This window comes from Centropristis striata, chromosome 13 (assembly GCF_030273125.1).
Source record: "Centropristis striata isolate RG_2023a ecotype Rhode Island chromosome 13, C.striata_1.0, whole genome shotgun sequence".
Classification (NCBI taxonomy): Eukaryota; Metazoa; Chordata; class Actinopteri; order Perciformes; family Serranidae; genus Centropristis; species Centropristis striata.
Genome location: NC_081529.1, coordinates 37935671 through 37960397, shown reverse-complemented (window position 1 = coordinate 37960397; position 24727 = coordinate 37935671). Strand labels below are relative to the sequence as shown.

General features: G+C 36.3%; 1 protein-coding gene across 3 annotated transcripts; it reads left to right on the top strand.

Annotated features, from left to right (window-relative positions):
• Window positions 1-7337: 7337 nt before the first annotated feature.
• On the top strand, window positions 7338-24455 carry LOC131983901 (fructose-bisphosphate aldolase A-like). Of its 3 annotated transcripts, XM_059348731.1 has the most exons (10): window positions 7338-7436; window positions 9537-9628; window positions 11613-11729; window positions 12807-13073; window positions 13638-13798; window positions 16798-16881; window positions 18872-19046; window positions 21053-21252; window positions 21356-21486; window positions 21544-24455. In XM_059348731.1, exons 3-9 carry the CDS (start codon window positions 11618-11620, stop codon window positions 21446-21448), a joined length of 1092 nt encoding a protein of 363 aa, XP_059204714.1. In that variant the 5' UTR covers window positions 7338-7436; window positions 9537-9628; window positions 11613-11617; the 3' UTR covers window positions 21449-21486; window positions 21544-24455. The 3 variants fall into 3 exon arrangements, with proteins under 3 accessions (XP_059204714.1, XP_059204713.1, XP_059204712.1); XM_059348730.1 differs by lacking the exon at window positions 21544-24455 and having other exon boundaries at window positions 9537-9639; window positions 21356-21521; XM_059348729.1 differs by lacking the exons at window positions 9537-9628; window positions 21544-24455 and having other exon boundaries at window positions 7355-7436; window positions 21356-21521.
• Window positions 24456-24727: the final 272 nt, after the last annotated feature.

The following is a 24727-nucleotide window of genomic DNA, read 5'->3' as shown; positions in this document are numbered from 1 at the left end:
GCGCGCAATCTCCTCCAGATAGACGCTTCACACACACACACACACATTTTGAGGTTAAAGGTCATAGGTTGCTGTATAAATAAATATGCTAATTAAATTGTAATATAAATATTACTAATAAAAATGCTTGTTGTAGGTGTGCTCCTTGTATATTATATAGTATCATAACATTACTAGTATTAATTGTTTGAAATCTCTGAAGAATCTCATCAGAGTGTACACACACCGGCAGTAGCCCCCGTGGCCCTTTCAGAATTTCCCCAGAGGAAATTTTCTAGTTGTTACAATATTGTATGACATTTAAACATTTAGGAGTGAGTTAAAGACAAACAGTGTAGTTATTAAGTTTTAAATAGTCAAACAAACAATGTCTGAAGAGGGTTTAAGACCACCAGCAAAATAAGCAAATAGCATTTCTATTTCCCAATCACAATATTTTACGACATAATTTGGTCCTTACCTTCTCTTATGTGGCTCTGGAGAGACTGACTACAGTGGAATGGAGGAGGGGTATTTATAGTGTCTCTTACTTTCACTTTTGTGTTCACTTTACAGTGCATCATCACATTACATAACCAACGTCCATTTATGAGCAGTTGTTTAACTTTGAAAGTATAACCTCTAACCGGGAACTTTTTACCCCTAACATGAAAGAAGTAGTTTTGTAGTCTCAACAGAACAAATGATGGCATTTTACTCTGCCTCAACTTAACAAACAAATGTGCAGGAAAAACCCTTCACGCCCATAAGTGTGTGCTCATAAACATCCGTTCAACAGTCTAACCAGTCAAACCGGTTGTATCAAGATAACAAGACACAGTATTAAACATGCTTTTTTTTTTACAGCATTACAAAAGAAATGTTTGTGACAAGAGGAGGATGAATTTCACGATTAGAAAATGGTAATAACACATCATTTTTAATGTGATTTTGAAGGTATTATGCTTATAATAGCCTATAATTTTGTGAAAACAACCAATAGCATCTCATTGTCAGGCTATATCGGCACATTAATGTCACCATATTACCATTTTAATCAAATATTTCAGAAATATATCCCTATTTATTGTAAGCAGGTTACACTATATTATATTACTGTATTATTACAAAATAGTTTTGCCTTCTTTAAATGATGTTTTTGGCCCTTTCCATACATTTTCATAAAATATTATCACCATATACCAACATAAAAGCAAAGCTAGAATCAGTCAGCATGATCATTTTGTAAATCTGACCAAGTAGTTTTGTTTGACTTGACGACTTTAACCACGTGTTTATGAGTACCAGGAGAGCAGAAAGCTCCAAATGCTCAACATCACAATCCAAATGTGACATGCTGTTTATACGTCTTCCCTGAAGTCCTGTTGTGGAAAAAAAGGACATGTGTGAATTATGTAAATATATAAATCCCACCACACTAGCAGTTCTGTTTCTTTTAGGGCTAAAAACTTAATGAGAGTGTAGAGTGGGGTGTTTCCACTACAGTCTTATACCAGGAATGAGGGTCTCACTCTCTGAAACGCCCCTAATCTGAATACGAGCCGTCCTAGCGGTCTTTTGACCGGACTTTTTTGACCAGACTCATCTTCTTTCTTTTCTTGTGCAATATTTTATTTAACTGCTAATTTAGGTCTTCTTCTTATTTGGTAATTTATCTACCGTACAAAACACACAATGCCATACATTCCTCTATATTTATTTATCTATATCCATCCTCCATACAGTTCTCTACATTTATTTATCTGATCTTCTTTCACTTATTTACTTTAATAGTGTGTTGTTTTTTGTTTAATGTCGATTGATTATTTTAACTGCATTTGTATGCTACTGGAACTTCAATTTCCTTGAGGGAGTCAGAACAAAGTGCAGTCTAAGTCTTTAGTCCCTGTAGTAGAGCAGGGTCTTTATTCTCCCCTTAAACAGCCTGGTTGCTGATTGGATAGAACACTAAGCAGGATGTGACGTAGTACTGGACGCCACAACAACACGCAACATTTGAAAAAGTGTAGTAGAAAATCTTTAAAGAAAAACAACTGACGACCAGGTCGATTCGAATAGCAGCCTTGTGCAGGATTTATTTAGCAAGTCTCAAAAAACAGATTCAGATGCCAGAGGTGTCAGACGAATCCAAAAGTCAGAACAACACTGAGAGACAACACCTAGTTTCTCTCTTTTTACTTTGCAGGTTGGTGTGTCATTGTTTCTGTGTAACTAAGGTTCAACGTCCTGTAATTTCCTGTTATGAAAAAAACTTGACATAAGAGCACACTTGGGATTTCCCAAATCCGGGCTGTTCATATCTCAATCAAGCAGACGTTTCCTGTAAAGAGACTGAGACTGTTGGTCAGATTTCTGTGTGTTTATCAAAACACGTTTGATGCATATTTAAACCGCTATATGTCTGATATTTAATACATCCTCAGATTAATTCTACGACAAAAGCCGGGGAAGTAGCAAGTCGTCACAATTGACAATAAACATGAGTCCCTTTCATAGTGAGGTCCCACAAATCCTGATATACTGCTGCAAAGATCTGAGCAGCTCTTCTCCTTAGAGCGTTCACAGTGATCCTGTGAAGGTGAACTGAGATTCTGTCCTTTCATAGTTCAGTCCGGAGTCAGGAACGAGGTGCACAGTAGCACAGTGCTAACAGTTAGCTCTGTAGCAGTACAGTGTGTATGTGCTAACAGGCTAACATTTAGCTCTGTAGCAGTACAGTGTGTATGTGCTAACAGGCTAACAGTTAGCTCTGTAGCAGTACAGTGTGTATGTGCTAACAGGCTAACATTTAGCTCTGTAGCAGTACAGTGTGTATGTGCTAACAGGCTAACAGTTAGCTCTGTAGCAGTACAGTGTGTATGTGCTAACAGGCTAACAGTTAGCTCTGTAGCAGTACAGTGTGTATGTGCTAACAGGCTAACAGTTAGCTCTGTAGCAGTACAGTGTGTATGTGCTAACAGGCTAACAGTTAGCTCTGTAGCAGTACAGTGTGTATGTGCTAACAGGCTAACAGTTAGCTCTGTAGCAGTACAGTGTGTATGTGCTAACAGGCTAACAGTTAGCTCTGTAGCAGTACAGTGTGTATGTGCTGCTGCTGCAGGAGGTGTTCACTTAGCGATCTCTGTTTGTCTTCTTCAATATATGATTTATATTTTAGTAGTTTAGCATGCTGTAATTTCAATGATGTTAAAGTCGTCCTGAACCTGGATCACAGTTCATATCACAGGTTGGATTGGACAGAGACTTCAGGCTTATTAAGGAATTATCTTCACCATTTTTCTTTCATGTTCAGGTACAAAACTGTTGCTTGTTTGTTTGTTCATCCATATGAGAAATAAAGAGAAGTTGATGATAGTAATAAACCTGCCTGTCTTTACTGAAGCATTGTGTTATTAATAGGTGGAGATGACTAAGACCTTCAGCTTTAGTCTGGTGGGACTGACTGGAGACAACACAATCACTTCACACATTTCACTGCAACAGGTGAAAGCTATGGAAGCTTCCATACAATTATGACTTTTTATCTCATCATTTTGACTTTTTATCTCATATTCATGACACTTTATTTAATAACTATGATTTTTTTTATCTCATTATGACTTTTAATGTCACAATTTTAACTTTTTATCTCATAATTTAGACTTTTTATCTCATAATTTAGACTTTTTATCTCATCATTTTGACTTTTATCTCATATTTCTGACTTTTTATTTCATAATTATGACTTTTTATCTCATTATTATGACTTTATTTCATAATTATGACTTTTTATCTCATTATTATTATGACTTTATGACTTTTGACTTTTACCTCATAATTTCAACTTTTTATTTCATTATTATGACTTTTTATCTCATACTTTTGACTTTTTATCTCATTATTATGACTTTTTATCTCATTATTATGACTTTTTATCTCATAATTTGACTTTTTATCTCATTATTGACTTTTATCTCATAATTTGACTTTTTTCCTCATAATTTCGACTTTTTATCTCATAATTATGACTTTTTATCTCATATTTATGACTTTTTATTTAATAATTATGACTTTTTATCTCATTATTATGACTTTTTATCTCATACTTTCGACTTTTTATCTCATTATTATGACTTTTTATGTCATTATTATTATTATTATTATTATTATTATGACTTTACGACTTTTCCCTTTTACCTCATAATTTTCACTTTTATCTCATAATATTTACTTTTTATCTGATAATTTCAACTTTTTATCTCATAATTTAGACTTTTTATCTCATAATAATAACTTTTTATCTCATAATTTAGACTTTTTATCTCATAATAATAACTTTTTATCTCATAATTTCTACCGTTTATCTCATTATTTCCCCTCTGAGGATATTTTTATTATCAAGGCTAAGTTTTATCTTTTTTTTTCTTTTTTCTGGCGGGAATGGGCTTCCACAGAAAACAAATCTCTGATTATTGATTATTATTGTTATTAATATACTCGGCTTGTATTATAGTGGAGCAGAGTGTGGTGATGCTGTGATGACGTACACATCCTGCGTGTGAGGATCCTCACGTACACACTACAGAGGTTCAGGCTCTGAGCCCTCAGCTGAGTCTGACAGGCAACAAACACTTTGTAACTTGAAATGCATCAACAACAAACACGTAGCAGAAGTTAAACCAACAACCAGCAGGATGTAGCTCAAAACCTTTCACATCATCTTTAAAACAGATATCATACCAACCTGAACAGGTATCAGACAGACATTTTTGTTAACTCAAATAAAATGAAAATGAGAGTTTTTTTAAAACGATAACTAACTGAAACTGTATTTTGTGGTTACAAAACTAACTAAAACTAACTAAAATTATAGTGGAAAATGTCCTTCGTTGTCGTCTTTGATTTCAACTTTCATTCATACGTAAACCTTTTTGGTTGATATGAAATCTATTTCATCTATCTGGTTTTATGACTTAATAAACTTATTGGGGCTGAGATGGATCAGACAAAGGAAATAAAGGAAACATTTATTGTGACCTTATTGAATCTGGACCCAACAAATACCCCATTACAACACAACTACAACTAATAAAAACTAAACTACAACTAATAAAAACTACACTACAACTAATAAAAACTAAACTACAACTAATAAAAACTAAACTACAACTAGTAAAAACTAAACTACAACTAATAAAAACTAAACTACAACTAATAAAAACTAAACTAAAACTAATAAAAACTAAACTACAACTAATAAAAACTAAACTAAAACTAATAAAAACTAAAATAAAACTAATAAAAACTAAAATAAAATAAAAAATTAACTAAAACTAATAAAAACTAAACTAAAACTAATGAAAAATAAAAGAAAAAATAATAAAAAAGAAAAGAAAATAAAAATAAACTAAAACTAATAAAAATAAACTAAAACTAATAAAAAAAACTAAACTAAAACTAATTAAAAAAAAACTAAAACTAAATATTTTCCAAAAAATAAAAACTAATTAAAACTAGTAAATTCACTCTAAAAACTCATTAATATTAACTGAATTTGGACAAAAAATCACAACAAAATTAAAACTAAAACTGATGAAAAATCCAAAACTATTAATAAGCATTATCATTGAACAGGAAGCAGTTTTTGAATAAAAAAAAGGGGGAGTTATTTTACTGTGTAACACAATTAATTCACCAGTGTATAAAACATTTTATTTCCTTACATTTAGACTTTACTCTCTTTGGAAGAACGATAGTAAAAGTCTATTTGCTCTCAAATGTTCCTGATTAGCAGAGTCGTAGCTTGTTGCTATTGCTAAAAATAGTCAAACTAGTACAGAATATCAGACAACAAGCAATATTAAGAACAAATGAACACATTTTATAACCATTAAATCTGATCAGCTTTTGTACACTGAAAAAAATTGGAGTGACATTTACTTTATAAAAAAGCTCGGCAAGTTTTTCCACACAGAAAGTGTTTACTTAGTGTGTTCTAAGTAATGTTTATTTAATAGAACCACTTTTTTTTTTAATGAAAATACACAAGTAAATATCAGATTAACTGATGTCCCTCAATTACATTTGACTTGTAAATATAAACTAATGAAGCCAGTGAACTGGTTTAGAGAATATTACTGGAACGATGATTCAATTTACATTAAAACTGAGACACATAATAACAAACAATCACTAAGTAATGCACCACATTAAAAACTGATGTTTTAAAGTAAAAGCACTGAATTCATATTTCGTTGTAGAATTTATATAGATGATTGAAATAATAATTACAGGGACAAAAAAATCTCTTTTTCTCAGTGCACCTAGTCCTCTTCTGTTTGATGATAAGCTAGATAGATAGATAGATAGATAGATAGATAGATAGATAGATAGATAGATAGATAGATAGATGGATAGATAGATAGATAGATAGATAGATAGATAGATAGATAGATAGATAGATAGACTTTATTTATCCCAAGCTGGGAAATTACAGTGTAGCAGCAGCATTACACACAGAGACAATGACAATTAAATAAAAGAACAACCTAGGCATACTTCAAGCAATAAAATATAAAAATACAATAAAAATACAATAAAGTATAAAGTGTCCAAAGAAGGAGTATGTATTAAGGAGTAGAATAATAATAATAATAATAATAATAATAATAATAATAATAATAAGCTGCTGATTGACTTTACCAAGATCCTGCCATGTCATTTTTATACTGATTGATGTATTTTGCTTTTTCTGGAGTGTTTACTACTGAGAACAACAGGTTATAGTTTAGCAGAATAAAGTAGAAGCTCCAGAAAACCAAGAATTTACTGTAACTAAGGAGTTTAAACGGAAGCTCAGAGGGGACAGATCTTTTTCTGTTGCAGCCCCCAAACTGTGGAGTGAGCTGCCTCTGCACATCAGACAAGCCTCCTCACTGTCCATTTTTAAAACTCATCTTAAAACCTATTTTTATTCCTTGGCTTTTAACCAGCATGAGACTCTGTTCTTGTTTTAGTGTTTTATGGTTTGCTTTTATTTATTGTTTTTTATATTGTTTTAAAAAGCAATGAATCTATGTATTTTAGTGTTTATTCCTGTTTTATTTATTTGATTGTCTCTTGTTCTGTTTGTTTATGTACAGCACCTTGTTGCGGCTGTGGTTGTTTTAAAGTGCTTTACAAATAAAGTTGAGTTGAGTTGAGTTTAAACCTGTCAGACAACACTGAGGGCTGGCTGACTCCTGGTCCTTCAGCATCCCGTCACAGCCTGACGACACATGAACAGCCTCCTCCTATTGGACGGAGCTGGCTGAAAGCTGAGCTGTGATTGGCCGGTCCCCGCTGAGGCCCCGCCCCCTGGGGTCTCTGCTGTCTCCGTGTCCATGTGTGATTCTTTCCGCCGCAGCAGCTTCCTGCATCACTCACCTGTTCTCCCCATAGACTGTATAAATAACCAGGTGAGTTTCATTTATTCATCCATTAACTCTCCATATACAGGTTATTATTTCACTCTTTATGAAAACTAAAACATGTCAAAGTCATTCAGACTTCATGTCAAGGACGCGGAAGTTACAGAATACTACAGAATTAATCACTAATAATTAATAAATATTCTTCTCCGGTAAACTTTCAGACTTTCTGTCAGGATGCAACAGTTATTGTAACAATAAAAACTTCTGTTCGCTGTTAAATATGCACATCACTAGTTCTCTGGTGGTTTCTGGTCCGGATAGGCCTACTATAGTATAATAAAGTATAATAAAGTATAATAAAGTATAATCCCCTTTTCTGTCAAAACTAAAATACCAAAAACCCGAAAAAGGAGCTTCTTTTTCCATAAACAGATTTTTCTCTCAGCATCAAAAAACAAAATGAAATAACGGCCCAAATGTTCATTTTTTGTTTCTCATTTATTAATATGACGGCGGGCAGACCGGAAACGGGAAAATAAAAGTCCCGTCAAAATAAAAGTAGCGTGCTCACTTATTATCAAGCATTAAAAAGTTTTTTTTAAGTTCTCCCAAACAACCAGCTGTTATAGTTTCACTGACTAAAATAAATGTGAACCATGTAAAAGTGTATGATGATAAGTTTGGTTTTTATAAACAAAAGATGGAAAATGGAGAAAAAAAAAAAGTTCCTTTGAAGACTTGTTGACACGGAACAAAACAAATCTGTGAAAATCTTTCCAACAAACTCAAAAAGGTGACTTTATTCCCAACATTTGGACTTTTTTTCTAAGTGCATAATGGAAAACAAATGTCCTCCTCGTTATTTCTTTCTCCTACTAAAAGTACTAATACACACTGTGAAAAGACTCTACTACAGTAAAAGTACTAATACACACTGTGAAATGACTCTACTACAGTAAAAGTACTAATACACACTGTGAAATGACTCTACTACAGTAAAAGTACTAATACACACTGTGAAATGACTCCACTACAGTAAAAGTACTAATACACACTGTGAAATGACTCCACTACAGTAAAAGTACTAATACACACTGTGAAATGACTCCACTACAGTAAAAGTACTAATACACACTGTGAAATGACTCCACTACAGTAAAAGTACTAATACACACTGTGAAATGACTCCACTACAGTAAAAGTACTAATACACACTGTGAAAAGACTCTACTACAGTAAAAGTACTAATACACACTGTGAAATGACTCTACTACAGTAAAAGTACTAATACACACTGTGAAATGACTCTACTACAGTAAAAGTACTAATACACACTGTGAAATGACTCTACTACAGTAAAAGTACTAATACACACTGTGAAATGACTCCACTACAGTAAAAGTACTAATACACACTGTGAAATGACTCCACTACAGTAAAAGTACTAATACACACTGTGAAATGACTCCACTACAGTAAAAGTACTAATACACACTGTGAAATGACTCCACTACAGTAAAAGTACTAATACACACTGTGAAAAGACTCCACTACAGTAAAAGTACTAATACACACTGTGAAATGACTCCACTACAGTAAAAGTACTAATACACACTGTGAAATGACTCCACTACAGTAAAAGTACTAATACACACTGTGAAATGACTCCACTACAGTAAAAGTACTAATACACACTGTGAAAAGACTCCACTACAGTAAAAGTACTAATACACACTGTGAAATGACTCCACTGCAGTAAAAGTACTAATACACACTGTGACATGACTCCACTACAGTAAAAGTACTAATACACACTGTGAAATGACTCTACTGCAGTAAAAGTCCTGCATTCAAAACTTACTGAAGTAAAAGTACAAAAGTATCAGCATCAAAATGTACTTAAAGTACCAAAAGTAAAAGTATTCGTTATGCAGAATGAACCCACTCAGATTGTTAGTTGTAATGTTATTTTAATAAATTATTTGATTATAATTAATGATGCATTTATGTCATTTTATTGTATAAAGATAGAGCTCGTTTTAACGACTTAATGTACTGTTATATAAGGAAGCCCTGAAAGGAAAGGGGAACTTTATTTTTGTTTTCCGGGCAGAGATAATATCTTGTGTTTATCTCTTAAATCAGGTGAAAACAGCAGCAGTCTGCTCCAGTTAAACACACAGAGTTCCTGTTACAGCCACGTACAGGAAAACCAGCTGTAATATACAAACAGTCAGGTGAGAACCAGGTAACTCTGATAATACCTGAAACATGTTCAACGTGACTTTCAGGGCTTCCCTAGTATGAGGTTTCATTAAAAAACAGTCTAATCACTTTAAATGTATCATGTTTTTTATGTTAAATCTCCAAGTCAAGTCAAAGTTTCTTTATAGACATTTAAAAACAACCTCAGTTGACCAAAGTGCTGTACAGTTATTAAAATACTGTAAAAAACATACACAAATATAGTTATAAATAAAAACAATGAAAACAATAAAATACTAAGAACAGTAAAACAATAAAATAGTAATAAGAGTAAAAAAGAGTAAGAAAGTAAAAAAGGACATGAAAGTAACTAAAGTTGTCAGATAAATGTAGTGGAGTAAAAAGTTCAATATTTGCCTCTAAATGTAGTGAAGTAGAAGTATAAAGTTACAGAAAATGTACAAATACCTCAAAATTATACTTAAGTACAGTACTTGAGTATATATATATATATATATATATATATATATATATATATATATATATATATATATATACATATATATATATATATGTACATTGTTTAGCAGGTGTTAAATGACAAACAAAAATAAATATAGTTGTTTGGTGGCTTCTGGTTTGGGTACCAGAGTAAAATCCCTTTTTCTGTCAAAACTAAAATACCAAAAACCGGAAACAGTTCTCCCCTTTTCCTTTTTATCTTTTAAACCAAAGACGGAAAAACTGATTTTTCTCTCAGCATTAAAAAACTTTAACATTTTAATTTTTAATTTGTTATTATCAAGCATAAAATAGTAAAAGAAAAGTTCTCCCAAACAACAAGCAGCTGTTCTAGTTCCACTGACTCAATGTGAACCATGCATAGAAAGAACAGCAGCCTGTAATAGTGTATGGTGATACGTTTATTTTAGTTTTTTTAACTAATTGACAGAATGTGAGCTGGTGCTGCTTTTCTGTTTTGGGTTTATATCTTTTTATATGTGAAGAGTGAAATATAGTGTACCCATGAATAAACTAAAGAAATACACTATATAAATGAATAAACAGAGTAATTCACCCAGCCTGAAGAAATCAGTCAGAATCTGTCACGTAGAGTCTGTGATCTGATTTTAGCCTCTATTAATAAAACTGACTTGTCTTGACTTGTCCATCTGTCTCTTGTTGTCTCTTGTTGTCTCTTGTTGTCTCTGTCTTGTTGTCTCTTGTTGTCTCCGTCTTGTTGTCTCTTGTTGTCTCTTGTTGTCTCCGTCTTGTTGTCTCTTGTTGTCTCTGTCTTGTTGTCTCTGTCTTGTTGTCTCCGTCTTGTTGTCTCATGTTGTCTCTGTCTTGTTGTCTCTTGTTGTCTCTGTCTTGTTGTCTCTGTCTTGTTGTCTCTTGTTGTCTCTGTCTTGTTGTCTCTTGTTGTCTCCGTCTTGTTGTCTCTTGTTGTCTCCGTCTTGTTGTCTCTTGTTGTCTCTGTCTTGTTGTCTCTTGTTGTCTCTGTCTTGTTGTCTCTTGTTGTCTCCGTCTTGTTGTCTCTTGTTGTCTCCGTCTTGTTGTCTCTTGTTGTCTCTTGTTGTCTCCGTCTTGTTGTCTCTTGTTGTCTCTTGTTGTCTCTGTCTTGTTGTCTCTTGTTGTCTCCGTCTTGTTGTGTCCGTCTTGTTGTCTCCGTCTTGTTGTCTCTTGTTGTCTCTTGTTGTCTCCGTCTTGTTGTGTCCGTCTTGTTGTGTCCGTCTTGTTGTGTCCGTCTTGTTGTGTCCGTCTTGTTGTCTCCGTCTTGTTGTGTCTTGTTGTCTCCGTCTTGTTGTCTCTTGTTGTCTCTGTCTTGTTGTCTCTTGTTGTCTCTTGTTGTCTCTGTCTTGTTGTCTCTTGTTGTCTCTGTCTTGTTGTCTCTTGTTGTCTCTTGTTGTCTCCGTCTTGTTGTGTCTTGTTGTCTCCGTCTTGTTGTCTCTTGTTGTCTCTTGTTGTCTCTGTCTTGTTGTCTCTTGTTGTCTCCGTCTTGTTGTCTCCTTCCAGCCACCATGACTCATGCGTTTCCCTTCCTGAGTGCTGAGCAGAAGAAGGAGCTCAGCAGCATTGCTCAGAGGATCGTAGCTGCAGGGAAAGGAATCCTGGCAGCTGATGAATCCACAGGTACAAACACACCGACTGGATAGATAATAATAATAATAACTAGAACATTTCTAAAGAAATTTTGATTGTGTGCTTGCCTCTGGACCGTCATTCTCGTGTTTTCAATCAGCAGTTAAACAGGGACTCTGTCCTGAGTTCACAGACACCTCATACAAGTCTGTAGGACAAACGGTTCAAAAGTTATGAAAGGGGGCGTGGCTAATCAAAGGGGCGGGACTTTATGAAACATTGTTATGTAGAACTGGTCAGTGATGAACCATCATCATGCATGACAAGTTTGAGGCAGATTGGACAATGTATGGTCAAGTTATAAGGTTTCATGTTTTATGACGAAACGCCATGTCTGTTCACTTAGAATGTCTGTGTTGGAGGAGGGGGGGAGGGGGGGGAGGCTTTGGTTGCTAAGCAACCAGGTGGCCAGGTGGAGTCGACCAATCAGAGAAGAGCAATCAACTGAATTAACTGTAGAGAATGTACCGGAACAGTGACAGCAGAGGTGGACAGACTGGAGTTTCTGGCCTCGAACAGAAAGCATTTTTGGCAAAACCATAATACCTATCATTGATCCAACTTCACTTTGAGCATCCTGAGTTCTTCCTGAACAGCTGCTTATGTTTTTTTTTAAAGAAAAATGAAAAAAAATTGTCAATGTTTTCTTGTAAATTTTAGATTTTTTTCCCGTAAATTTGTCACTTTTTTGTCATTAATTTGTCACTTTTTTCATGTAAATTTGTTTCGTTTTTATTAGTTGTAGTTGTTTTGTAATGGGGTATTTGTTGGGTCCAGATTCAATAAGGTCACAATAAATATTTCCTTTATTTCCTTTGTCTGATCCATCTCAGCCCCAATAAGTTTATTAAGTCATAAAACCAGATAGATGAAATAGATTTCATATCAACCAAAAAGGTTTACGGATGAAAAAAGTTGACAAAGACCAAAACGAAGGACATTTTCACTATAATTTAGTTAGTTTTAGTTTTATTCCAGTTAAGGAAAAAGTTTTTTCAGTTCTAGTTTTGGTTACTTGGTTAGTTTTGGTTACTATAATAACCCTGGTGTTGTGTGCTCCTCCTCCAGGCAGCATGGCCAAACGGTTCCAGGGCATCAACACGGAGAACACGGAGGAGAACCGGAGGTTCTACCGCCAGCTGCTCTTCACGGCAGACGAGCGGGTCAACCCCTGCATCGGAGGAGTCATCTTCTTCCACGAGACGCTCTACCAGAAGACAGACGACGGCAAGCCCTTCCCCCAGCTGGTCAAAGAGAAGGGCATGGTGGTGGGCATCAAGGTGGACAAGGGGGTCGTCCCCCTGGCCGGGACCAACGGAGAGACCACCACTCAAGGTACACAAACAAAAACAAACAGGGTCACAAGGTACATAAACAAAAACAAACAGGGTCACAAGGTACCCAGGGGCTCTTTACAACCAAAAACACGGTCACGAGGTACACAGGGGCTCTTTACAACCAAAAACAGGGTCACGAGGTACACAGGGGCTCTTTACAACCAAAAACAGGGTCACGAGGTACACAGGGGCTCTTTACAACCAAAAACAGGGTCACGAGGTACACAGGGGCTCTTTACAACCAAAAACAGGGTCACGAGGTACACAGGGGCTCTTTACAACCAAAAACAGGGTCACAAGGTACACAGGGGCTCTTTACAGCCAAAAACAGGGTCACGAGGTACACAGGGGCTCTTTACAACCAAAAACAGGGTCACGAGGTACACAGGGGCTCTTTACAACCAAAAACAGGGTCACGAGGTACACAGGGGCTCTTTACAACCAAAAACAGGGTCACGAGGTACACAGGGGCTCTTTACAACCAAAAACAGGGTCACAGCTGGATTACTGCCTACTGACAGTGAAGGTATTTGTGCCAGTGAGGGTATTTGTGTGTTTTCAGGTCTGGACGGCCTCTACGATCGTTGCTCTCAGTACAAGAAGGACGGAGCCGACTTCGCCAAGTGGAGATGTGTGTTAAAGATCAGCGACACCACGCCGTCAGAGCTCGCCATCATGGAGAACGCCAACGTGTTAGCTCGCTATGCTAGCATCTGTCAGATGGTGAGACACACACACACACACACACTCTGAAACATGACACACGTTTACATCCAACCAGAGCTGGGCGATGTGGACCAAAAGTATATATTAAATTTTAAATATATCTATAAATATAAAAATAATAAATATATCAAATGAAATATGAAATTAAAAATATCTATTATTTAATAATATTATTATTATTATTTTATTTTTAATAATAATAATATTTATAAATAATGTAAAATTATATATATATATTAGTACTAAATATATCCATCCATCCATCCATCCATTCTCGTCCGCTTATCCGGGGCCGGGTCGCGGGGGCAGCAGGCTAAGCAGGGCGTTCCAGGCGTCCCTCTCCCAGCCACAACGTCCAGCTCCTCCTGGACCCCGAGGCGTTCCCAGGCCAGGAGAGAGATATAATCCCTCCACCGTGTTCTGGGTCTTCCCCGGGGCCTCCTACCAGTTGGACCTGGAACTCCTCTAACGGGAGGCGCCCGGGAGGATCCTTACCAGGTGCCCAAACCACCTCAGCTGGCTCCTTTAGAGGAGAAGGAGCAGCGGCTCTTCTCCGAGCTCCCTCCGGATGTCTGAGCTCCTCCCCCTATCTCTAAGGCTGAGCCCAGCCACCCTACGGAGGAAACTCATTTCAGCCGCTTGTATCCGAGATCTTGTTCTTTGGTCACTACCCAAAGCTCATGACCATAGGTGAGGGTTGGAAGGTAGATGGAGCGGTAAATCGAGAGCTTTGCCTTCAGGCTCAGCTCCTTCTTCACCACGACGGTCCGGTACAACGCCCGCATCACTGCTGACGCTGCACCAAACCGCCTGTCCATCTCACGCTCCGTTCTACCCTCACTGCTGAACAAGACCCCCAGATACTGGAGCTCCTTCTCTAGAGGCAGTACCTGTCCCCACCCAGAGGGGGCAGTACCTCTCCCCACCCAGAGGGGGCAGTACCTGTCCCCACCCAGAGGGGGCAGTACCTCTCCCCACCCAGAGGGGGCAGTACCTGTCCCCACCCAGAGGGGGCAGTACCTCTCTCCACCCAGAGGGGGCAGTACCTCTCTCCACCCAGAGGGGCAGTCCACCGTTTTCACCCAGAGAACCATGGCCTCAGACTTGGAGGTGCTAACTCTCATCCCAACCACTTCACACTCGGCTGCAAACCGCCCCAGTGAGTGCTGGAGGTCCCGGTCTGATGAAGCCAAAAGAACCACATCATCTGCAAAAAGCAGAGATGTTTTTCTAAGGTCACCAAACCGGATCCCTTCCTCCCCCCGGCTGAGCCTTGAGATCCATGGAGACCACCAACAGAATCGGAGACAAGGGGCAACCCTGGTGGAGGCCAACACCCACCGGGAACGTGTTTGACGTTGTGCTGAGTATGTGGACACAGCTCTCACTTTGGTTATATAGGGACCGGATAGCTCATAGCAACCAGCCCGGTACCCCATATTCCCCCAGTACCCCCCACAAGACTCCCCGAGGGACACGGTCGTAGGCCTTCTCCAAGTCCACAAAACACATGTAGACTGGATGGGCAAACTCTCATGACCCCTCCAGAAGTCTGGGAGGGTAAAGAGCTGGTCCGTTGTTCCACGGCCAGGACGGAAGCCGCATTGTTCCTCCTGAATCTGAGGTTCAACAATCGGCCGGAGCCTCCTTTCCAGCACCCTGGAGTAGACTTTCCCTGGAGGCTGAGCAGTGTGATTCCACTGTCCCAGACCTCCACGAGACACTGAAGAGGCGTGTCAACCATGACAGCCCAACAGTGTCCAGAGCCTTCAGCATCTCAGGGAGAATCTCATCCAACCCTGGCGCCTTGCCGCCGGGTAGCTTTTTGACCACCTCGGTGACTTCTGCCAGGGTTACTGGTGAGTCTTCCCCTGAGTCTTCAGACTCTGCCTCCTCCACAGAGGACGTGTTGGCTGGATTAAGGAGTTCCTCAAAGTGTTCTTTCCACCGTCTGAGGACATCCCCAGGTCGGGTCAGCAGGTCTCCTCCCCCGCTGAACACAGCTTGGGCCAAGCCCTGCTTTCCCTTCCGGAGGTGTGAGTTGAAGACCCTGCAGACAGGGGCCTCCGCTAGACGTTCCCAGTTCACCCTCACTACATGTTTGGGTTGCCAGGTCTGTCCAGCATCCTCCCCCACCACCTGATCCACCTCACCACCAGGTGGTGATCAGCTGACAGCTCTGCTGTATAAACATATACATATTAAATATATTCCGATATATTTAGGCTGAATATCGATATACGATATATATCCTGATATTTTTATCTCAAAGTGAGAGCAAATGTTCAGTCAAAGTCAAATATGACATGTCACAAGTAGTTTTATTGAAACCGTTTATTTAAGTGAACATAAATACTGTAGAACAGGAGAACATTACAAAAGAACTAAATATGACAAACCCTAGTAAGGGCAGCATTTATATAGAAAGAAAGAAAAATAATTAAACTATATCAATATATGTGATATAGTCTAATTCCATATAACATTTAAAAATATATATACTATAGTATGTCAATTTTTGTCAAATTTTGAAATGCCTAAAAATGCTTAAAATGTGTCAACTATCATCTGTTAAAACATATTAGAACATAATATGGCCGGAAATATTTATATTTATATGAGAAAAGAATAATGAACATTACAAAATAACTAAAAATGACAAACCCTTTCACATTTAAAAATAAATAGATATATTTTTATATATGGATATATGAGGACAGAATGATGATGGTTTCCTTCACTAACGTCCTCCTCCTCCCCTCCTCCTCCTGCTCCTCCTCCCCCTCCTCCTCCTGCTCCTCCTCCTCCCCCTCCTCTTCCTGCTTCTCCTCCTGCTCCTCCTCCTCCTGCTCCTCCTCCTCCTGCTCCTCCTCCCCCTCCTCTTCCTGCTCCTCCTCCTCCTTCTGCTTCTCCTCCTGCTCCTCCTTCTCCTCCTGCTCCTCCTCCTCCTGCTCCTCCTCCTCCTGCTCCTCCTCCTCCTGCTCCTCCTCCTCCAGCATGGCATCGTTCCCATCGTGGAGCCAGAGATTCTCCCTGATGGGGACCACGACCTGCAGCGCTGCCAGTACGTCACTGAGAAGGTGAGTTCATCTCTTCTTCTTTGTTTTTTTTTTATTTATGTTTTCAAAACAAAAGTTTGACTAAAAGTTGACATAACCTACTCTGTTCATTCCCATCAAGAAATTATTATTTCACTATAACTATTGAAAAAAATATTCCGTTTTATTTTTTTAAACTTTTTTTTCTCTTGAAAGAAGGCCCTAATTTTGTATATTTGACTCAAATTTACCAATATGAAAAAATATGAAAATTATATATCAATGTGTTGGTCATGAGTTGCCTTAAAAGGTGAAAAAAAAACATTTTTCTTGTAAATTTGTCACTTTTTTTCTTTAAATTTGTCACTTTTTTCTTTAAATTTGTCACTTTTTCCTCGTAAATTTGTCACTTTTTTCTCGTAAATTTGTCACTTTTTTCCTCGTCAATTTGTCACTTTTTTCTTGTCAAGTTGTCACTTTTTTCTCATAAAGTTGTCACTTTTTTCTTGAAAATTTGTGAATCTTTTCCCGTAAGTTTGTTACTTTTTCTTGTAAATTTGTCAATTTTTTTTCTCATAAATTTGTCAATTTTTTCCCGTAAATTTGTCACTTTTTTCCTCGTCAATTTGTCACTTTTTTCTTGTCAAATTGTCACTTTTTTCTCATAAAGTTGTCACTTTTTTCTTGAAAATTCGTGCATTTTATTCGCATAAATTTGTCACTTTTTTCTTGTCAATTTGTGAATCTTTTCCCGTAAGTTTGTTACTTTTTCTTGTAAATTTGTCAATTTTTTTCCTCATAAATTTGTCAATTTTTTCCCGTAAATTTGTCACTTTTTTCTTGTAAATTTGTCACTTTTTTCTCATAAAGTTGTCACTTTTTTCTTGAAAATTTGTGAATTTTATTCGCATAAATTTGTCACTTTTTTTCTTGTCAATTTGTGAATTTTTTCCCGTAAGTTTGTTACTTTTTCTTGTAAATTTGTCAATTTTTTTTCTCATAAATTTGTCAATTTTTTCCCGTAAATTTGTCACTTTTTTCTTGTAAATTTGTCACTTTTTTCTCATAAAGTTGTCACTTTTTTCTTGAAAATTTGTGAATTTTATTCGCATAAATTTGTCACTTTTTTCTTGTCAATTTGTGAATTTTTTCCCGTAAGTTTGTTACTTTTTCTTGTAAATTTGTCAATTTTTTTTCTCATAAATTTGTCAATTTTTTCCCGTAAATTTGTCACTTTTTTCTTGTAAATTTGTCACTTTTTTCTCATAAAGTTGTCACTTTTTTCTTGAAAATTTGTGAATTTTATTCGCATAAATTTGTCACTTTTTTTCTTGTCAATTTGTGAATTTTTTCCCGTAAGTTTGTTACTTTTTCTTGTAAATTTGTCAATTTTTTTTCTCATAAATTTGTCAATTTTTTCCCGTAAATTTGTCACTTTTTTCTTGTAAATTTGTCACATTTTTCTCATAAAGTTGTCACTTTTTTCTTGAAAATTTGTGAATTTTATTCGCATAAATTTGTCACTTTTTTCTTGTCAATTTGTGAATTTTTTCCCGTAAGTTTGTTACTTTTTCTTGTAAATTTGTCAATTTTTTTTCTCATAAATTTGTCAATTTTTTCCCGTAAATTTGTCACTTTTTTCTTGTAAATTTGTCACTTTTTTCTCATAAAGTTGTCACTTTTTTCTTGAAAATTTGTGAATTTTATTCGCATAAATTTGTCACTTTTTTCTTGTCAATTTGTGAATTTTTTCCCGTAAGTTTGTTACTTTTTCTTGTAAATTTGTCAATTTTTTTTCTCATAAATTTGTCAATTTTTTCCCGTAAATTTGTCACTTTTTTCTTGTGTGAGGCCTATTTTTGTATATTTGAGTAAAATTGACCAATAATAATGAAAGAAATATGAAAATTATAATTATTTTCTACATGTCCTAAAGCAGTGTGATGTCATGAGGAGGACTTTAAAGGGTTAAACGTCATCAGAACTCTAACTGTGTTGATGAAACAGGAGGTTTTATTTGTTACCTGTCCAGGTGTTGGCGGCCGTCTACAAGGCTCTGTCTGTCCACCACGTCTACCTGGAGGGGACGCTGCTCAAACCCAACATGGTGACCGCCGGACACTCCTGCCCTAAGAAGTACAGCCCTCAAGAGGTCGCCATGGCAACCGTCACCGCCCTGCGCCGCACCGTGCCGCCCGCCGTGCCAGGTGAGATATACAGTCAGACAGACAGGTGTCACTAGCCAAACAGGAGAATAAATCATCGTCTTTGTTATGTTGTGTCTCTTTTTATGTCTTTTTTTGGGCATTTTGTGTCTTTTAGATCATTTTGTTTCATTTTTGGTCATTTTGTATCTTATTTTGTAATGTTTGCATCTTTTTGGTCATTTTGTGTCTTTGGGTCATTTTTACATCTATTTTCGGTAATTTTGCATCTATTTTCGGTAATTTTGCATCTATTTTTGGTCATTTTGTGTCTTTTTGGTCATTTTATGTATTGTCTTTGTTATGTTGTGTCTCTTTTGGTCATTTTATGTCTTTTTTTGGTCATTTTTGTGTCTTTGTGGCCATTTTTGTGTCTTCTTGGTCATTTTTGGTCATTTTTTAATCTATTTTTGGTCATTTTGTTTCATTTTTCGTCATTTTGTATCTTATTTTGTAATGTTTGCATCTTTTTGGTCATTTTGTGTCTTTGGGTCATTTTTACATCCATTTTTGGTCATTTTGCATCTATTTTTGGTCATTTTGTGTCTTTTTGGTCATTTTATGTATTGTCTTTGTTATTTTGTGTCTCTTTTGGTCATTTTATGTCTTTTTTTGGTCATTTTTGTGTCTTTGTGGCCATTTTTGTGTCTTCTTGGTCATTTTTGGTCATTTTTACATCTATTTTTGGTCATTTTGCATCTATTTTTGGTCATTTTATGTCTTTTTTGGGGCATTTTTGCATCTATTTTTGGTCATTTTGTTTAATTTTTGGTCATTTTGTATCTTTTTTTGTAATGTTTGCATCTTTTTGGTCATTTTGTGTCTTTTTGGTCATTTTATGTATTGTCTTTGTTATGTTGTGTCTCTTTTGGTAATTTTGTCTTTTTTTGGTCATTTTTGTGTCTTTTTGGTCATTTTGTTTCATTTTGGGTCATTTTGGGTCATTTTTTAATCTATTTTTGGTCATTTTGTTTCATTTTGGGTCATTTTTGGTCATTTTTTAATCTATTTTTGGTCATTTTGTTTCATTTTGGGTCATTTTGTATCTTATTTTGTAATGTTTGCATCTTTTTGGTCATTTTGTGTCTTTGGGTCATTTTTACATCCATTTTTGGTCATTTTGCATCTATTTTTGGTCATTTTGTGTCTTTTTGGTCATTTTATGTATTGTCTTTGTTATTTTGTGTCTCTTTTGGTCATTTTATGTCTTTTTTTGGTCATTTTTGTGTCTTTGTGGCCATTTTTGTGTCTTCTTGGTCATTTTTGGTCATTTTTACATCTATTTTTGGTCATTTTGCATCTATTTTTGGTCATTTTATGTCTTTTTTGGGGCATTTTTGCATCTATTTTTGGTCATTTTGTTTCATTTTTGGTCATTTTGTATCTTTTTTTGTAATGTTTGCATCTTTTTGGTCATTTTGTGTCTTTTTGGTCATTTTATGTATTGTCTTTGTTATGTTGTGTCTCTTTTGGTAATTTTATGTCTTTTTTTGGTCATTTTTGTGTCTTTGTGGCCATTTTTGTGTCTTCTTGGTCATTTTTGGTCATTTTTTAATCTATTTTTGGTCATTTTGTTTCATTTTTGGTCATTTTGTATCTTATTTTGTAATGTTTGCATCTTTTTGGTCATTTTGTGTCTTTGGGTCATTTTTACATCTATTTTCGGTAATTTTGCATCTATTTTTGGTCATTTTGTGTCTTTTTGGTCATTTTATGTCTTTTTGGTCATTTTATGTATTGTCTTTGTTATTTTGTGTCTCTTTTGGTCATTTTGTTTCATTTTTGGTCATTTTGTATCTTATTTTGTAATGTTTGCATCTATTTTTGGTCATTTTGTTTCATTTTTGGTCATTTTGTATCTTATTTTGTAATGTTTGCATCTTTTTGGTCATTTTGTGTCTTTTTGGTCATTTTATGTCTTTTTTTGGTCATTTTTGTGTCTTTGTGTCTGTTAGTTTTTGTTAAGTATAATAACCTGGTTTCCACCTCCTCCTGTGTCTCCTCCTCAGGTGTGACGTTCCTGTCAGGAGGTCAGAGTGAGGAGGAGGCCACCATCCATCTGAACGCCATCAACCAGTGCCTCCTCCACCGGCCCTGGGCCCTCACCTTCTCCTACGGCCGGGCCCTGCAGGCCTCCGCCCTGAAGGCCTGGGGGGGCAAGAAGGAGAACGCCAAGGCCTGCCAGGAGGAGTACATCAACAGAGCCCTGGTGAGGAGGACCAGGAGGAGCAGGAGTTCCAACCCAGTAATGTAAAGTCAAGTAATATTTTGGTCAGGTTTTACAATATTAATCCTTTTCTTTGTTTCTCCAGAATAACAGCAAGGCAGCTCTGGGGAAGTACGAGTCCTCTGGGAAAGGAGCAGCAGCGCAGGAGTCCCTGTTCGTCCAGGACCACGCCTACTGACTCCTCCTGCTCCTCCTGACTCCTCCTGACTCCTCCTGCTCCTCCTGACGCCTACTGACTCCTCCTGCTCCTCCTGCTCCTCCTGACTCCTCCTGAGTCCTCCTGACTCCTCCTGGCTCCTACTAACTCCTCCTGACTCCTCCTGACTCCTCCTGACTCCTCCTGGCTCCTCCTGACTCCTCCTGACTCCTCCTGGCTCCTACTAACTCCTCCTAACTCCTCCTGACTCCTCCTAAGTCCTCCTGACTCCTCCTAACTCCTACTAACTCCTCCTGACCAAGGTTATTATAGTTAACCAAAGCTAACGAAATAATGAAAACTAGAATTGAAAAAACATTTTCGTCAACTGAAATAAAAATAAAAACTAGAGTTTTTAAAAAACGATAACTAACTGAAACTGTATTTTGTGGTTACAAAACTAACTAAAACTAACTAAAATTATAGTGAAAATGTCCTTAGTTTTTGTTTTTGTCAACTTTTTTCATTCATAATTCAGTGTTTCTATTTGAACATGCAACACATGGTGAATATGTTTACTGAGACTGGGATGTTTACACTAGAACCAAAATACAAAACAGTTAATAACCTTATTGGGGCTGAGATGATAAACCAAAGGAAATAAAGGAAACATTTATTATGACCTCTTTGAATCACGCACCCAACACATAGCCCATTACAATAAAACTAAAACTAACACTAAAACTAATAAAAACTAAACTAAAACTAAGCATTTTTTAAAAACTATAAAACTAAACTAAAACTAGAAAACTCACTCTAAAAACTAACTAAAACTAACTGAATTTGAAAACAAAAATTCACAACGAAATTAAAACTAAAACTAATGAAAAATCCAAAACTATTATAACCTTGCTCCTGACTCCTCCTAACTCCTCCTAACTCCTCCTGACTCCTCCTGACTCCTCCTAACTCCTCCTGACTCCTCCACTCCTCCAGTCAACAGATGAACCAACCAGTTATTCCTGTAGTGCTGAGAGCTAAATGACTTCCTGGACAGAAACACATTATGATCTGAGAAGACGACTACATCTCCATAAATTATAAAAAAAAAACCACTAATTGACCACAAAAAGACACAAAATGACAAAAAAAGACACAAATTGACCGCTAAAAGATATAAATTGACCACAAAAAGACACAAATTGACTAAAAAAAAGACACAAAATGACCGCAAATAGACACAAAATTACAAAAAAAGACATAAATTGACCACAAAATGACAAAAAAAAAAACACTAATTGACCACAAAAAGACACAAAATGACAAAAAAAGACACAAATTGACCGCTAAAAGATATAAATTGACCACAAAAAGACACAAATTGACAAAAAAAAAAGACACAAAATGACCGCAAATAGACCCAAAATTACGAAAAAAGACATAAATTGACCACAAAATGACAAAAAAAAAACACTAATTGACCACAAAAAGACACAAAATGACAAAAAAAGACACAAATTGACCGCTAAAAGATATAAATTGACCACAAAAAGACACAAATTGACTAAAAAAAAGACACAAAATGACCGCAAATAGACACAAAATTACAAAAAAAGACATAAATTGACCGCTAAAAGACATAAATTGACCACAAAAACCTTAAAATTCCCGAGGACTTCTCTCCATGTTCTCTCTTTCTGTTATTGTGTCCATCTATGTGACTCAACACTTGTTTGACTTGAACTACTGGAATGGACTTGTCATCATATTCTGGTTTATAGAGAAGCAGCTGTATAAAACCCATCAGAGAAGTATAAATACTCCAATCGTCCCTTTGAGTTGGACTTTGACCTGTAAAGCCATTATTAGTATTTAATTAGTGCACTTGAAGCCAGAGAGACAGAAAGAGTTCCTCTAAACCAGCTGTTCTCAACCTTGGGGTCGGGACCCCAATTGGGGTCGTGAGATGATTTCTGGGGGTCGCCAAATCATTTAGGAAGTCAGCTCTGTCTCCACTGTGTTAAAGTGTTCATGTGTTTTAGTCTTTTGGGTCACTTAACGTCTTTTTTTTTTGTCATTTCGTATGTTTTTTGGTCAATTTGTGTCTTTTTTGGTCATTTTGTGTCTTTTTTTGATCATTTTGTGGTCAATTTGTGTCTTTTTTTTGCCATTTTGTGTCTTTTTTTGATCATTTTGTGGTCAATTTGTGTCTTTTTTTTGCCATTTTGTGTCTTTTTTTTGTCATTTTGTTTATTTTTTTTGGTTATTTTGTGTCTTTTTTTTGACAATTTGTGTCTTTTTGGTCATTTTGTGTCTTTTTTTGATCATTTTGTGGTCAATTTGTGTCTTTTTTTTGCCATTTTGTGTCTTTTTTTTGTCATTTTGTTTATTTTTTTTGGTTATTTTGTGTCTTTTTTTTGACAATTTGTGTCTTTTTGGTCATTTTGTGTCTTTTTTGGGGTCATTTTGTGCCTTTTTTTGGTCAATTTGTGTCTTTTTTTGGACAATTTATGTCTTTTTGGTCATTTTGGGTCTTTTTTTGGGTCATTTTGTGCCTTTTTTTGGTCAATTTGTGTCTTTTTTTGGACAATTTGTGTCTTTTTGGTCATTTTGTGTCTTTTTTTGGGTCATTTTGTGCCTTTTTTTGGTCAATTTGTGTCTTTTTTGGACAATTTGTGTCTTTTTGGTCATTTTGTGTGTTTTTTCATAAGTTTGTGTCCTTTTTCATCATTTTGTGGTCAATTTGTGTCTTTTTTGGTCATTTTGTTTCTTATTTGGTCATTTTGTTTCTTTTTTGGGTGATCTGAACTGTGTGTGTGAGATTGTGTTCAGTGAGTGGGGGTCACGGACAACATGCATGTTAAATTGGGGGTCGCGACTCAAAAAGGTTGAGAACTACTGCATTAGAGAGCTGAGGTCAGTTTATGTTCCATCTGCAGATTAATGATTCATTATGTAGCTGGACCAACAGCTGGAGAGACGTATGATTCATAAACATTATTAGTGTAAACACTGGAAAGAGATTCAAATTAAAATATTCCACAACTAACGATGTCCTGTGATGTTTGTTACACTCTAAAGCTCCCTAGACATGAGAAGAGTTTGGAAAAGACTGGTGTAAACTCTGGTGTCCCACCTGGTCCCATCTAAAGACACCTAGAGTTTAGAGTGTCTAGTCTCACACTGAGAGACTAGAAACTATTTACAAGACTACAACTAGATTCTTTTAGCAGGTTTTTAGTAAAAAAGGGACTAAATGGAGGAGAAGCAGCTTTTGGCTCCAGCTGCTCTAGTGTGTGACTCAGTGGTTTGTGTTGAAAA